Here is a 15,576-nt window from a genome sequence, read left to right as displayed (position 1 = left end):
TTTCTTTTAAATTTCCAGTGTACTAAAAGCCTATTATGAATACATTTTCCCTCTGTATTTAACTCGTCAGTGAAAAGATAACTTTCAATTGAGTTAAATAGGAGTGATATTATTGAGATAGTTTACATAAGAAAATCACAAACTTGGTAAAGTATATCCTTTGTGTTATTCCACCTTTTTGCAAATAATGCATATTTATTTATTCAAAATTTTTGAAATTGGATCATTGGTTCTGACACTCAGGAAGATAAAAATCTAGTACTGCTGTTATAGAACTTAATCCCCCTTAATCTATACCTCTTTCAGTTAGGACTATTGTCCTATCCATATTTTGTAATAAAATGCAATTAAATGTGAAAATTGTCTATTTTTCAAATTTGAAGGCTTGACTTTTTATTGGTATTACAAATGAAACATGAATTTCAGAATTCCAAATAAAATGGTCCATTTCAGAACTTCCTCTTCTAGCAGATTTGATGGGGCGGAGATTGAGAGTAAGAACAGGGGTTATAAGCTTGGAGTTTAGAGAAAGAGCACAGATACAAGAGATGTAAAGAAATGCATTATTATAAAATATTCCAATTAGTATAATCTAGAATCATTACAGAATTAATTTGTAAGCTTAGATTTAACAACCACATGAATAGATCCATACCCTATACTGAATCATAAATCTGCAGTTTCTTCTTGAAGATATTCATAACTTTTTTCTTTGATAATTTTATCTGCCTATTAGAATCCTTAATACTGGTTTTAGTGGATGCTGACATTTTTAAGCATTGTGGATTTAAATGAACTTAATGGTTTATATTATTGAGTCAACTTTCAGGTAGGAATTGCCATGCAAAGAAACAGCTGGCATATACACAGCATACTTACAAATTAAAAGAAGGCTTTTTTGGTGCTTATTGACTGAATAATATATCTTTTGTATATATTGAGGAGTTCATTTTAGTACAATTTTTACTACATAACCTGTTGAGATTGCTGTGGTCTTTGCTTGTTTCTAATTAATTCATAGTTTTCACAAGCTTCATTGTTCAAATGTCTGCATAAAAAACTTTAAAAGAAAAAATAGAATTTTGGTTAAGCTGATGATTATCTTTTTAAATCTCATCAAGCTTGGTAATTCTGTTTTTCATCCTAGTTCATTTATTTCAGGAAATAGCAAGAACTGAATATATTATCCAAGGGAACACTTTAAATTCTTTCTTAAAAATATTACATCAACAGTTAATAACTTTTTTAAAATTATGTATGGAATGATAATGTGAGATGTAGCATGACATAAAAAGGTCTAGTTATGCCACTTACTATTTGTGACCTTAACCAAAAAAGGGTCACATAAGCTCTCCTAAGCCTCATTTTCCTCTTCTGTAAAACGAGGTGATTAATACCTCTCTTAGAGGAATTGTGAGAAAGGAGTTGATGACTACAAAGCTTCCTTATAATGGTGCTGCTCATTGTGTTATATTGTAATGGTTTTGATTATATTATAATATAATGGTGCTCGTGACATTATTCTTAGCTTATTAGGGCAGGGACCCTGTCTGCTTCTTCACCACTGTAGCCCTTAGGGCCTAGCTCATGCCTGGCATATAATAAAGGATCAGTAAATATTTATATTGATAAATAAAAAAGAATTGACCACAGATTGCTTCTATTGGGCCGTAAGCTTCAACTTAGCTTCTCTTTTTAAATTTATAGTTTTTATGACTGCATCTTTATCTTTCAAGCTCACATTTTGCATAAGTTAAAAAATGCTACATTGTACTTCGGATTTTAAAGAGATATACAGTTCTTTGTCAGAAACCTGCTGAATGGAACGTTATTGCTGTGGGTTTAATGACTGCAGTAATTTTGAAGTAGCGATAATTGTCAAAAATCTCCAGTAATGCTGATACTACTGTTGTTTGTTGCTTGTATTTATAATTTAAAAAAATACTAAGCTTCAGTGAAAATAAAATTGTAATTGCTTTTTCTCATCCAAGTGTATTTTGAAAAACTTATCACTGCTTCAGGGTGTTTCACGATATTTTTCAAAATGACAACTTATAGATTATATAAAATTTAGTTTGATTAATTTTGGGATTTAAAGTTTAAGATTTTTAATATCAAAATAGTTAATAGCATTTCCAAAGAACCTTACGTTTCTGCTACAAACCTAGATAAACGACTTGTTACTGATTTTCTCATAAATGATTTTTTCTAGAGCTATTCTTTCAAAGGAATTAAACTTCTTTTCTAAAATTGTTACCAGGATCAGCCAAGATCTTGCTCTCATTGCTCGGGAAATCAACGATGTAGCGGGAGAGATAGATTCAGTGACGTCCTCAGGCACTGCCCCTAGTACCACAGTAAGCACTGCTGCCACCACCCCTGGCTCTGCCATAGACACTAGAGAAGAGGTAGGAGATCTTCATGGAGAAATGCATAAGGTTCTTTCTTTTCTTTATTTCTTTTGCTTTTAGCTTTTTGCTTCGTTTATTTTAGTTCTGTCCACCTCCTTGTTTGCATGAAGCTCTGCATTTTCTAACTTTGCTTTAACAAATTTCTTTGATGTTTTTGTGACAAAACTAGTAAAGGCTGACATTTGGTCTACTATGAACATGAAGTTGTAGAATGCTTTTTAAAAGTACTTTGCTAGTTACTGGTACATACATTCCCTTAAACTATGAATATAAATAGCACCTGAAAAGCAAACGAAAATTTGATAAACGATTGTATAAAGTTTCAGTAAAGTTTGGCTATGAAAATACTTCAATTAAATGGCATTTTCAAAGCTAGTTAATGAGAAGATATTTTTAATAGCAAAAGAAAAATTCTATAGTTTCACTACTTTAAATATTCTGTTGATGAATACACACATACTCACACACATACTCAAGGATACTCTGAGAATTGAAATACACCCACACAAATACATACATATTCAGTTTTAAAACATACATGTAAACTCTGCAATGTAAGTCAGCATATAGCCTATTGCCCTTCCAAAACCAGGGCTGCTCTCCAACTCCAGGGGGGCACCTTTTACATAAAATTATTCCTTTAACATATGAAAGTAATGGTACTCTGGTCATGTTGGCTCTCTGGATCTGGTGCAAAAATGCAAGCAAGAGATTGGCATTTGAAAAAAGGAATTAAAGTTGTACTAGGACAAAGACACACGCATTGGTTTAATTATCATCTGGCTGTTTCGTGCCACACTGTCCGGATTGAGTAGTTGGACACAGACTGTATAGCTGCAAAGCCTAAAGTATTCATTCTCTGGCCTTTTACAGAAAAATATTTGCCAATCTCTAATATTGATGATTCCACTTCCTTGATTTATAAAATAACGTTCTTAATAGTAACCCAAAATGGCTAGCCTTTCTGACAAATTTAATTCTGGTAAACTCTGCTAATAATATTTTCTTCAGTTGCTTTTTGTCACATTCCTTTAATAATCTGATTCTTTAGTAGTCATTTTTTGGTTGTTTTGTTCCCCTTCCTGTGTTGTCTAATTTTGTAAAAGATGTTTCATCAATCTGTGTAGTTTTGTTACCACACTGATCAATTGTAAATGTATATAAAATCATCCTTATTGGTGAAAAACAAAAGGATCTTCTTGGTGGCAAGACATACACAATTCTTCTGGTACATTTAAAATGATAAAGATATTAATTTCTCTGCTGTCTAAATTTTATCTAACATGATTATACATTCATTCAGACCTAGTAAAATTATTCACACATTTCAGTGACTAGTTTTTCATTTTTCCTTTTGTTTTATTTCTGAATATTGTACTAGAGTTTATTTATTCCTTCTTCAGTAAACCTTTATATTGTATGTGTATAATTTGCACTGTAGGTGGCAGTATATCCTTTTTATTGGACTATGTAATTTCTGTAGCATTGTTAAAAGTTTATCTGATTAAGACCAAAATACTTATTTTGCGGATTTAAATTTTTTTCCTTTTGTAAACTTAATTGGAATTTACAATTTATGTATCTGTGAAGAAATTTGACACCTGGATTGGGGAGGAAAAAAAAGGATAAAACGAGCTAGGAAACTAAAAGAAAAAGAAACGTTATGTTACCACTGGTAAGACAATGTGAGTAACACGAACTCCTTGTCCATCCACATGGCTCACCTTTTTCAATTTACCATCTGTTTTCCATTGGGGGAAATCTTATCCATGGAAGAATCAAATTTATAATAGCTATATGTTTTGGAATTTAAAAATAAAATCTATATGGATGAACATATATTTTATAAAACAGACATCTCTGAAGTGTTTATAAAAAGAGAGCGTAATTGGTTTATTGAAGATACACTTCTATTACTCACTGAGAATGAAATAACTTCTGTCTAATCATAAAAATTATAATGCTAGTATCTGCGCTTTTCCAAATCACTCCAGTCTCATAAGGGTTTGCTTTTGTCCTATTAGTTGGTTGATCGTGTTTTTGATGAAAGCCTCAACTTCCGAAAGATCCCTCCATTAGTTCATTCTAAAACACCAGAAGGAAACAACTGTCGGTCTAATGATTCCAGGCCTCAACCATCAGAGCCTCCGGATCACTTAACAATTACAAGGCGGAGAACCTGGAGCAGGGACGAAGTAAGTAAACCATAAACATTAACAAATGGCAGAGGAGGGATGTCCCATCTGTGGGAAAAGAAGGAACCATTCAAAAAATAGGCTGGAAAAAAGTGCTTGTCTTTATGGGTAGAATGAAATTTTATCTTGACATCACATCATATACAAACAATTAACTCCAAATGGATTACATTCTTAAAGACTGAAAGCAAAACTCTGTGACTTTTAGTAAAAAGTATCGGTAAATCTCTGTCAACACTGGTAGGGAATGATTTTTTTAAAGACACAAAAAGTTTTGACTTTAAAAATTGATAAATTTGAGTATATTAAAAGACTTGTATGAAACATACAGCCAAGAAAGGATTCATATCCAGAATATATAAAGAACTCTTAACCAATCAATTTAAAAAGGCAAGAACAACCCAATAGAAAAACAGGAACAGTATTTCACTGAAGGGAAAATACCTAAGGCCATAATATCCAAAGAGATGTTCAGTTTCACACATGTTCAAAGGAATACATTCAAGACTACAGTGAGATTATTTTATACTCATTGAATTGGCAGCACATAAATAAAATCAAAAAATATTTTACGTGGTTCATAGACTTTCTTATGGGTTGCTGGTGGAGGCTCAACTGGTACAGTAAGTTTGGAAAGTAGTTGGACATAATTTCCTGAAGTGGAACATAAGCATGGCACATGATCTAACAGTTTTGGTGCTGGTATATCCCCAAGAGAAAGCCTTCCTCACTGACAACAGGAGTCATGCAAAAGAGTTTTTATAGTAGGCCCTGTGGACAATAACAAAAACTTGGAAACAATCTAAGTGTTTATATTCGTAGAAAAGTGAGTGTATATAGTGGTGTGTTCGCAAATTGAACAACTACAGCCACACACCACCTAAGGAAAGTTCAGGCAATGACGGACGGCATGTACGACGGTGGCCCCATAAGATTGTGATGAAGCTGAATGTCCTTTAAGACGTGGAAGGATTTGTGGTTTGGAGGATGTTTTTTCCCCTGACAGGATCATTATCTGTGGGGCTTGGTAATAAATGCCCCCTCATTCACAGCACCTCAGCTCTGAGTGCACAGATTACATCCCAGTCACTCAGCTCCTGACCTGTCTCAACACAGAGGAGCCTGTCCCCCCAGTGTCACACATTCAGAGGGAGCTGCAGCCCTCCCAGAGCTGGCTTGATGGTCTTCAGAGGACATGGCTGTAATTCTTTATTGAGAACCTGAGATCCTGTACAAGGACTCAGGTCTGCAGGAGCCACCTTCACAAGCGTTAATTGTCACTGCCACTTTAGTGACAGCTTTCTGTGATGGTGTGGGACCAGCCTGTTCCTGTGTTTTGGAAATATTTTCAGGCTGTAATGGTCTACAGCATAGATGAGTTTTATTTATTTCATCAGTTCAATGCCATCGAGAGCCCTTTGTGTCAAATAGGGTTAACAGAACCAAAAACCAATTTCCAAATTTAAATACCAAGTCCTTAGTTCTCCACCCTGTGCGTGTTAAACACCCTCTTTTTTATGAATACCACAGAGTTCCTTAATCTGACCACTGCTCCAGTACGTAAGAGCCCAAACCACATCGTCATGATAACCCGTATGTTCTTGTATCTCTTTATCTTGGTTTCTTATTTCTACTGGTCCTCAGGCCGCTTTCACTCCCTCCCAACAGTCACTATTAAGTGATCTACGCCTCACCAGCCAGTTTCTCCTCCATATTCCCCATCAGCCCAGCCCACAGCCCTGTTCATGGAGCAGCACTGCCAGCTTCCATGCCCTGTTTCTGACCTTGTTGGAAGGAAGCAGGGAAGCATAGTGTTGATAAAGTCCCCAGTAGTGGACAGCCACGTTCTAGGTCCTGACATTCACCCCCCACGCACGCACTGCCTCACCCAGAGCGACTTCCGTCCTGCCAGCTTCACTCATGGGAAGTGCCCTGTACAGGTGGACCACTTTTTATCTTTTATACTGTATTTGTACTGTACCGTCTCTTGTGTTTAGATACACAGATGGTTACCGTTGTGTTACTAGTCATAAGTTGCCTACAGCATTCAGTCTAGTAATGTGCTGTACAGGCTTGTAGCCCAGGAGCAATAGGCTGTACCATAGAGCCTGGGTGTGTAGTCAAATGTACCAGCTAGATTTGTGTAAGTGCCTCTGATGGTCCCACGACGACGAAATCGCCTAATGATGCATTTCTCAGAATTTCTATTTCCCCATTGTTAAGCAACACATGACTGTATAGAGTAATCAAAATAAAGAACTATAGTGATATGGATGAATTTTAGCAATATAACATTAAATGAAGAAAGTAATTCTCAAAAGATTATATAATGTGGTCCTTTGTCATTAATTTTTAAAAATGAAAATAAATACTGGGGACAGAAATAGATCTAAGAAATGACAGAAAAAAGAAAGCAATGGAATGATGAATGGAATTCAGGATATTCTTTACCTTGGGTGAAGGAAGGCAGGGAGATTGGATGGGAGAACTGATATGACTAGAGGTAGATCGTTATCAGTTTCTTCATAACAAACCACAGAAATCTCAGTGGCATAGAGCAATAAGCATTTGTTGATCACACACCTATGGCTTAACTAGTACTGCTCATCTGGATAATCAGAAATTGTAGGTTGGGTCCAGGTTTGCTCCATGCGTCTCCATATTGCTTGGACCAGTGCGCTAGCTAGGGCTTGTTCTTGGGGTGGTTATATGAGAAACAAGAGAGCGAACGCCACCATGCAGGCACATTTCACGTCTTTGCTGTGCCCTGTCTGCTAACCTCTCACTGGGGAAAGCGAGTCACATGCCTGAAGCCAAATGCCAGGGGGTGGAAAAGTACCCTCTTCCCATGATAGTGCAGACAAGGAGGGAATATTTTTGAACAATACCTATTCTGTCACAGTGGTTATTGTTAGGTCCTAGCTTTGGGGTAGTAGATTCATTAAGTGTTTATTACATCAATTAAAAAAAAGAAGGAAAAAGTGATCCAAGTGGCCGATGATACATGATTATGATGAATGCTGTGTACCTGTGGACCAATATGGATAGAAATTATTAAGTTATCGTTTAAAAATATAAATGTGGCCATGAAAAATCAGGGAAAGAGGGGTTTATTGAAAAGGCATATGTAATGGAAAGTAGATGACATGAGTGGGGAGAATTCAAGGACAGAATGAAGTTCATTCACCAAAGAATGGTTGTTTAATTAGTACCATGGAAAGAGCTCATGGGAAGGACATGCGGAGGTGATACCGGTGCCTGCACAGGGAGTGGGTGGAAGGAAAATATAGAAAACAGCAATTGACAGGAAGGGTTAGATCATAGGTTGGCATGTGTGGATCCCTGGATTTCAGGAACAGGAGCTAAAAGATCTAGTTTTCCACAATGCCTTCTTGTTCACGTCACTGCTCACTGAACTCCCTTTTATTGCAGTTCATACGACACTGAATCACAACATTTAGCACTTATTTATATTCTTGTTATGGACTGTTTAGTAGTATTTCCTATACAGTACTGTTATCCCCCCCACTGGTATTTACAGCTTCTTAACATCCAAAGCCCTATCTTGTTTTCTGGATTTTCTTACAGTGTCCGGATACAGTTCTGACAATATAAGTTCTGATTTTGGAACCCACATTGAGCCCCAAGTTCAGCCCTTTTTCCAGTGTTCTGCACTAGCTATGCCTTCCATGGTTTAGCCCTTGACAAACTGCAACTCGAAGGCCCAATCCAGCTGCTGCCTGTTCTTGTAGTTTCATTACAACACAGTCATGTCCACTTGTTTGTGCTTTCATGGTACAGGGAGATTGTTGAGTGGTATTGACAGAGCCGTTGGCCTAAAACCTTCACTCTGTGGCCCTTTAAAGAAGTTTGCAGACCTCTCATTTTGTCCATGAGTTTCAGCTTGGAGAGGTACCAACCCCCATTATAAAACTTATTATTCTGAGTAAATTTTAAAAATGTATCTATCCCACTAGACTCTGCCCTGGAGAGCACTGAATTCTTATTATTTGATGAAAGGATAGAGAGTAAATTTAGTATTCTACATTATTTATGTTTTCCTTTTTGTAATAATTTGAATTAGAGGCATAAGAATCAGGATCATGACCATAATTGAGGATAAGGTGATAAGGATTGGTTTTTGAAAGTGATATGACCAAAAGAATATGGAAACTTCACAAGTTATTTAACAAGAAAGGACTTTCTCTGTTAACATTTACTTCTTTCTCAATTTAGTTATATGTTCCTCTAATTACATTCTTCATTGATCTTTTGTTAAAGTTGGCATAGATACTAAATGCCCCTAACTATAGTGGGTTGTGACTAGTATTCTTGGTGGTGATACAATACAGTGGTGATATTTTAATGTACTTTTTTCTTTGGCTGTTTCAGGTCATGGGAGATAATCTGCTGCTGTCGTCCGTCTTTCAGTTCTCTAGGAAGATAAGGCAGTCTATAGATAAAACAGCTGGGAAGATCAGGTACAGTTTTGTTAACTCAGACCCGTGCTTACGTCATTAACAGTCTCCTGTCTCAAGCCTGCTCCCACAGCTGTTAGGAACTGGTGACGTCAGTGGCCCTGAACTTACTGTTGCTTTGTGCTTTCCGTGGTCCTTCGTTTGTGTGTCCCTTGGTGTCTCTTTTGTAGTCATTGTTTTCTTACTTTCTACCAGTCCTAAACCTGTTAGGACTCTTACAACACATAATAATTTACTTATGCCTTAATAACACAGTTATTAGGGTAACAGCTCTTAGGTTCTGGCAAGGATATTTAGTTTTTTGGGTTTGGAAAATTTAACAGTAGATCAGAATATTCTTATGTCAGATTCTAGAACCATAGTTGCCTTTTTAAGCGTGGTTATGTGTAATTGTAGATGTTCCAGACTTGATTGGATATTGATGAATTTCTTGTTTTTAAATAACCTGAACCTGGCATATTGATCTTTGAAGAAATACAAATAAGAATGTAATTTAGTTTACTACTTAAATACTGATCAGCCTCCAACGATGATATTTACTTGTACAGTGTTGATGTTTATATAAGGCATCCAAATGAGATTTTCAGGTTCAGTGAAGAAATGTAAATGAAATCAAAAGGGTGTCTAATATTTACATCTCTTTAAAACTACTGAGTCATGTCTCAGATTCCAAAGTATTGGGGAGAGAAAGATACCACATTTGAAAGACAAATCAAAATTTTGTGGTACTTTATTTCATAATATAACATATTTGAGCTTAGTTTCTAACATAAGGATAATTATTGGCAGTTGATTTATCCAAAGGATAGTGTCTTAATTCCTAACAGGTAATTATGTATAATATACAACATGAATTAAGATTTTTAAAGCAAAGCACAGTAAGCACTCCAGTTTTCAACTTTTAAAATAATGTTCACACTTTGCTCAATCAGTAAAATTATTTTTCCAATATAAAGAGGTCTTACAGACATAATTGTTTAATACCAAATGCAATCTATTTTTATCTTAATTTTATATGTATCCTGCATATGTTTTAGTTGAACAAAGTTGTGTTTTCATTATAAGTGGTGGTTATATGGTTAATTATAAATATTAGATTAAAATTTGGGGGTTATATCATTACATTTGTTTTATATTTGGTTTTCAATAAAGAATAAGTTAAATACAAAAGGATTTATGTGTATATTCATAACCACCCAGGTACTTTTTTAATACAGATCGCATATAAATGAGTTTATTGGTAATATTGGCTAAGTATTTAATTTATAGTTTATGCAATGTTTAATGGTTTCTTTATCCTTGTGTAGCTTTAAAAAGAAAATATTGTTTCTGTATTGTTAAAAATGTGATGTTTCTAAAACATGAAAAGTAAAATGCTTATATCTTTTGATTTATAGAATTTTATTTAAAGATAAAGATCGGAATTGGGATGAAATAGAAAGCAAGTTAAGAGCTGAAAGTGAAGTTCCTATTGTGAAAACCTCAAGCATGGTATAGTAATGTTTTTAATATTAAAACATTTTAATAGCGAGGTTTTATTTTAAGAGAATGAGATGCTAATTTTTGAACTGTTTTTTGATTGACATTTTTAAAGGAAGATATAAGTACACGAATTTGGGAAATTTTTATGCCTTCAACTGTCTTTGACAGGGGTTTAAAGTGTTTATTGCTTTAAAGTTGCGAAGGGTATGAGGAGGAACCTTTTATGTTTCTCACTATTATACATTCTTGTTCTTGTTACACATTATAAATAGGCAATTTTGAGATAAAAGCCAAACTCAAATATAAGTTGACTTGAGTCATTCCCATTTACTCAATAGTCTGCTTGTCTCCTCAAGAATTTGTATTGATTTTCATTGGTCGGGGAGTCACCCTAAAACTGAGCTTGGCACTTTATACATTTTTCCAAAGAAAATCCTTAGGCACTTTGCAAAATTGTTGCAAGTTTGATCAATACACATTTTTCAAAATCTTTTCTTATACCGTAGTATTGTTATGAACTGTTCATCGTCTGTCATCTCATTGAAAAAAAGTAATTCTATTTCAAGATTAAAGATTTTAAAATTTGAATCTTGTTTACTAGATACCATAATTATTCCATATCCTGAAATATTTTGCTACAAATTAGCGCCACGTGGATAATGTTAAGTATTCCCGATAAGATGAGTCTGAGAGTCATTGCTTCTCCAATAAAAATGTTCTACATAAAGCTAACTTTTGCTATTGCTTTCCCTGCAGGAGATTTCTTCTATCTTACAGGAGCTGAAAAGAGTTGAAAAGCAGCTACAAGGTAAGTTTACTACTGAATGAAACAAAAAGAGCTAACAGTGTAGGATAAGCGCATTCTAAGTGGTATTTCTTCAAATATTAGAACATTATTTGATTAAATTTAATGACATATTGATAAAGATACAGAGTTCTACATATCCAAATTACCCATAAAAAGGAATATACCCATATAATTAAAAACACAATAATGTTAAGTCTTGGGCATATTGCTAGATGTTACAAACTAACTCACAATATTATATGTAGTACCTATTTTGCATATATATATATATGTATATATATGTATACATAAAATGTGTATATATGTATATATATGTATGTATAAAAATGTATTAAAATATGTGTATGCAGCTGAAAATGCTTATTGGCAATTAGCATTACTTATTTGATGTGAAAATTCTCACATTACATTTGTGGTGTAACCCAAATGAACTTGTATTCTAACACAGATAATAACTGGATGCACGGTAAGAAATGAGTGCATATTGGCCGTAGGGACCAGAAGAGGAGGGAGAGAAGAAAGACAGAGACTGTTTGCCTCCTAAACTTTGACAACACCATTGTTTTTATGTCACGTCTCAACATGCATTAATACCTGTGTATGCCTTGACCCAGAAGTCCCGGGTGCTACAACACGCAGATTCCAGAGCGAACTGCTAATTCTACTTGGTTTTTATCACAGGCATAGTATGTTAGTCCTGGCTAAGTGATTTGTAATCGTTATTTAGCCTCTACACTCCTGAGCGTTTGGATGTACCCCCTTGAGTAAAAGTGCCTTGCTAACGTGCTTGTTAGCGGGTCCAGTGGGGGTGTACTTCAAAAGGACCTCTTAGGTGATTCTAAAACCTATCATGCTTCCTTCTCCCAAAGCCCCACTGTACCCAATGCCAAGTTGAAAATTACTGCCGAAGATTTTCCCTCGTCCCCTCAAAGGTTTTTTGGATTGAAAACTAGTCTTTATTGGCCCCTCCCAGGGAGGTAGTCTGTTTGGCCCGCTGGGCTGCCATGGGTATTAGCTCAGTATCCAGGCTACGAGGGGTCCTGAGACTCAGCGGTGCGCACACACTCGCAAGGGCTGAGGAATGACATTGTGCTGTGGTAGCATCCAGAGAGCTGATAATTCTTTGGGTTCCCCCAGTCTTCAGATTATTCTGAACCCCATCATAGCAACTAATCCCCCGTTACTGAGTGATAAATATAGCTGGCAGTGTTTAGTGAAATAATAACCACTATTTTCACTTATCCTCTCACAATAATGAAAGCAGATTTCAGAAGGATCTTTCCTGAATTCCGTATCTCCAAATCCCAGTCTTCCAGCAGGCTCTGAAATGCCCAGAAGTGAGCTACTTAAGAGGAGCAGAAAAAGTATTCAGGTCTCTAGTCTGTAGATCAGCTTCAGAATTATTGACAGTGGGGTTTTCAAAACAGTATGGAAAGGATTAGCCAAAATTAAGCGTCAGATACAAGCATCCGTAGTCAAAATATTATCCAAGTCATAAGCAACGACTGTGTCTACCATTAAATCTCTGTTTCCCATTCCTTTTTTTTCCTTTAGCAATCAATGCTATGATTGATCCAGATGGAACGTTGGAGGCTCTGAACAACATGGGATTTCCCAGCGCCATGCTGCCCTCTCCACCCAAACAGAAGTCCAGCCCTGTGAATAACCACAGCAGCCCGGGTCAGACACCAACACTGTGCCAGCCAGAAGCTAGGGTCCTTCATCCTGCTGCTACCTCAGCCTCAGCTGAATTTGAGAACACAGAATCTGAGGCTGATTTCAGTATACATTTCAATAGGTTCAACCCTGACGGGGAAGAGGAAGGTGTTGCAGTACATGAATGACTCTCTTGATTGATAGAAAATAATTGCCTGTGGAATGACTAGGAATATCGGAAGCAGCATAGTGTTGACTTGTGCAAAACACGACAGCTTGGTCAAGTACAATCTTGTTATCTCTGGCTTCTTAATTTTATTTATTTATTTTCTCCTATAATGTGGTGTCCTAGTCATCCTTTCCAACCACTTAGATAACCACTTGACGCACATATAGGAAAAAGCAGGTTGTGGCAGTTTCACCTTTTTGTGGTTTTATGATTTTCAAACTGAATTATATAATTGCATTCTTTCCCTTCATAGATCTTTGTGTTTTTGTTTTTGTTTTTAAGCCGTGCTGTGACCTACAAGCAAACTAAATACCCAACATTTCAGACCCCCATGTCTCCTGTGCCAAGCTGCTCCCTGAAATGGACTCTCTCTCCATCTGTACAGATTTCTTAAACACTTATATTTGCTTCTCAATAATAGGATTTCTATTAGGACTCATTACCATTGGATACAATGACATATTACTCTCTACACTCAAACTGACCTTTCAAAACAGCCTTGTGTTCTAAAATTTTCCAACATATATGTGATTTATATAACTTTGTTGCTACGTAAATTGTCTTGGGGTTTTACTAAGATGAACTATAATGTTTGCACTAAGATTTGCTGGGAGTGGTAGGTGGACATAGCTATATATCAATAAGGACTAACCATCTTTTTTTGTACATAGGAGATTGATAATACTGTATTTGTTTTAACCCCACAGTGTTTTACTCCACTTTCGAAAAGATGAATTTGGCACTTTTTTCAATTTTCTTTGCTTTTTTTTATGGGAGTAAGATTTTGTCTCTCATTTTAGGGCAAATGATAACTAGAAAGATTAAACTAGACAGATAGTGTAAGTGGAGTATATTTTTAAAACTAAGAACATGTATATTGTTTTCCTGTGTTCCCAAGTTTATATGTGACAGTTGGAAAAAAATCCCCTTGAAATGATCATGAAGTTAAATTTTTCTTCATTAGGAGATTTGTAGATCCAGTAGTCTAAGATTAGTTGATAGTTTCACTCCCAAGCAGTGAATTGCTTCTGTGTGTTTGTTTCCCTGTAGGACCCAGTAGTCAATCCTGTCTCAGTCTTTCTCATTTGTAAGAACCCTGCAAGACGATGACAAAGGCTTTAGGCCTGCGCCACTAAACAGGAAGCCTGTGAAAAATACCTTCTATAAGCTTGCTTTTTCTCTTTCCAGTAAGGTCACATTTGGATAAGTTTAAAAAGAAAGTAATTATCTTTGTGTTTCCAGAACACTGTAATTTGGGTGAATCTTAATTCAGTTCAATATTATTAGAAGACTTGGAGTTTCTCCCTGACCCCATCAGTCTATAAAGGTTAAAACTGCAGTTTTGCAAATTTATGAAATGGTCTTTAATACTCCAGCAATAATCCTGTGCTGTATTTGTTTTAAGAAACTAACTCTGTATACTTCAAAATGTTGCAGGGTTTTAAAAAGCCTGTGCTGTTGGGCCAGTTAATAGACTAAAAAAACTCTTTTTGTAGAGATGTAAAAACAAAAGTCTGTTGTATAATGGAACTCATATTTTTCTTTAAATTAAAAAAAAAAAGGTAAATGAATTATTCTCCTTGTAAAGCTAAATTCCCCATTCTATCTAATAAAGGAAGACTGGAAAAAGTTTTTAAAGAACATGAATGGAAAGATACAAATGCTTTGAAGGAATAAATGAAACATTAAAACAGGGTCAATCCATTTGAAGAAAAAGTCAAAATAATCACCATTTTTCCCTCTTTTATTTAATGTTTGGGTACTGATTACATCCACATGGAAGTAAAAGGTAAGGAGTTATTTAGAAAAATATTAGCATCTACTCTACTTACATTATTGTTTAAGTGTTTACACGGTTTTGTTTAATTATAAACATTTGGCCTTTTACTATGTTATTTTTATTTTTTATGAATACATTATTCTCCTTATTTATTTTTGTTACATTTATTACTTATGTTATTTTGTTATGCATTTACAACTCCATTTTTAAATAAAGTGTTTCTGGAACTGTATACAGAGATTGTACATTTTTTTTCTTCTGCCATCTGGATTGTTAATACTTCATCATGTTGCCAGTAACCATTTATACACCATTTTCCAAAGTCTAGCAAAAGAAAGACTCCTTCAATTTTAATTAATATGTGAGAAGAGCCAAGAGGGTAAGAGGAAATGAAGGCTGCCTTGTTTTCTTTTGACATTTCTAAGCATATACTCCCAGACCAGACCTCAGGCCGTGACATCAGACCGTTTCGAGTGGCTGGTGACCTCTGGGAACTCATTTGTTTTTTATGCTATTTTTCCAGAGATGGGGTTCATG

At 35.4% G+C, this 15,576-nt stretch overlaps 1 protein-coding gene across 12 annotated transcripts in view; it reads left to right on the top strand.

The window, feature by feature from the left end:
* CEP170 (centrosomal protein 170) overlaps positions 1 to 15,271 on the top strand; it is a 108,900-nt gene extending 93,629 nt beyond the window's left edge. For 8 of the 12 annotated variants that reach the window (XM_074316831.1, XM_019746818.2, XM_074316830.1 and 5 more), the window contains 6 exons: positions 2,261 to 2,438; positions 4,436 to 4,606; positions 8,999 to 9,087; positions 10,482 to 10,575; positions 11,323 to 11,374; positions 12,929 to 15,271. In XM_074316831.1, coding sequence (XP_074172932.1) covers positions 2,261 to 2,438; positions 4,436 to 4,606; positions 8,999 to 9,087; positions 10,482 to 10,575; positions 11,323 to 11,374; positions 12,929 to 13,218 — 874 coding nt within the window. In that variant the 3' untranslated portion in view covers positions 13,219 to 15,271. The remainder of the gene's footprint in view (positions 1 to 2,260; positions 2,439 to 4,435; positions 4,607 to 8,998; positions 9,088 to 10,481; positions 10,576 to 11,322; positions 11,375 to 12,928) is intronic. The other 4 variants (XM_019746814.2, XM_074316823.1, XM_074316826.1 and 1 more) reach the window with 2 other exon arrangements.
* Positions 15,272 to 15,576: the final 305 nt, after the last annotated feature.

This window comes from Rhinolophus sinicus, linkage group LG12 (genome assembly GCF_036562045.2).
Source record: "Rhinolophus sinicus isolate RSC01 linkage group LG12, ASM3656204v1, whole genome shotgun sequence".
In the NCBI taxonomy this organism is placed as follows: domain Eukaryota; kingdom Metazoa; phylum Chordata; class Mammalia; order Chiroptera; family Rhinolophidae; genus Rhinolophus; species Rhinolophus sinicus.
This window is presented reverse-complemented; position numbering and strand designations above follow the sequence as displayed.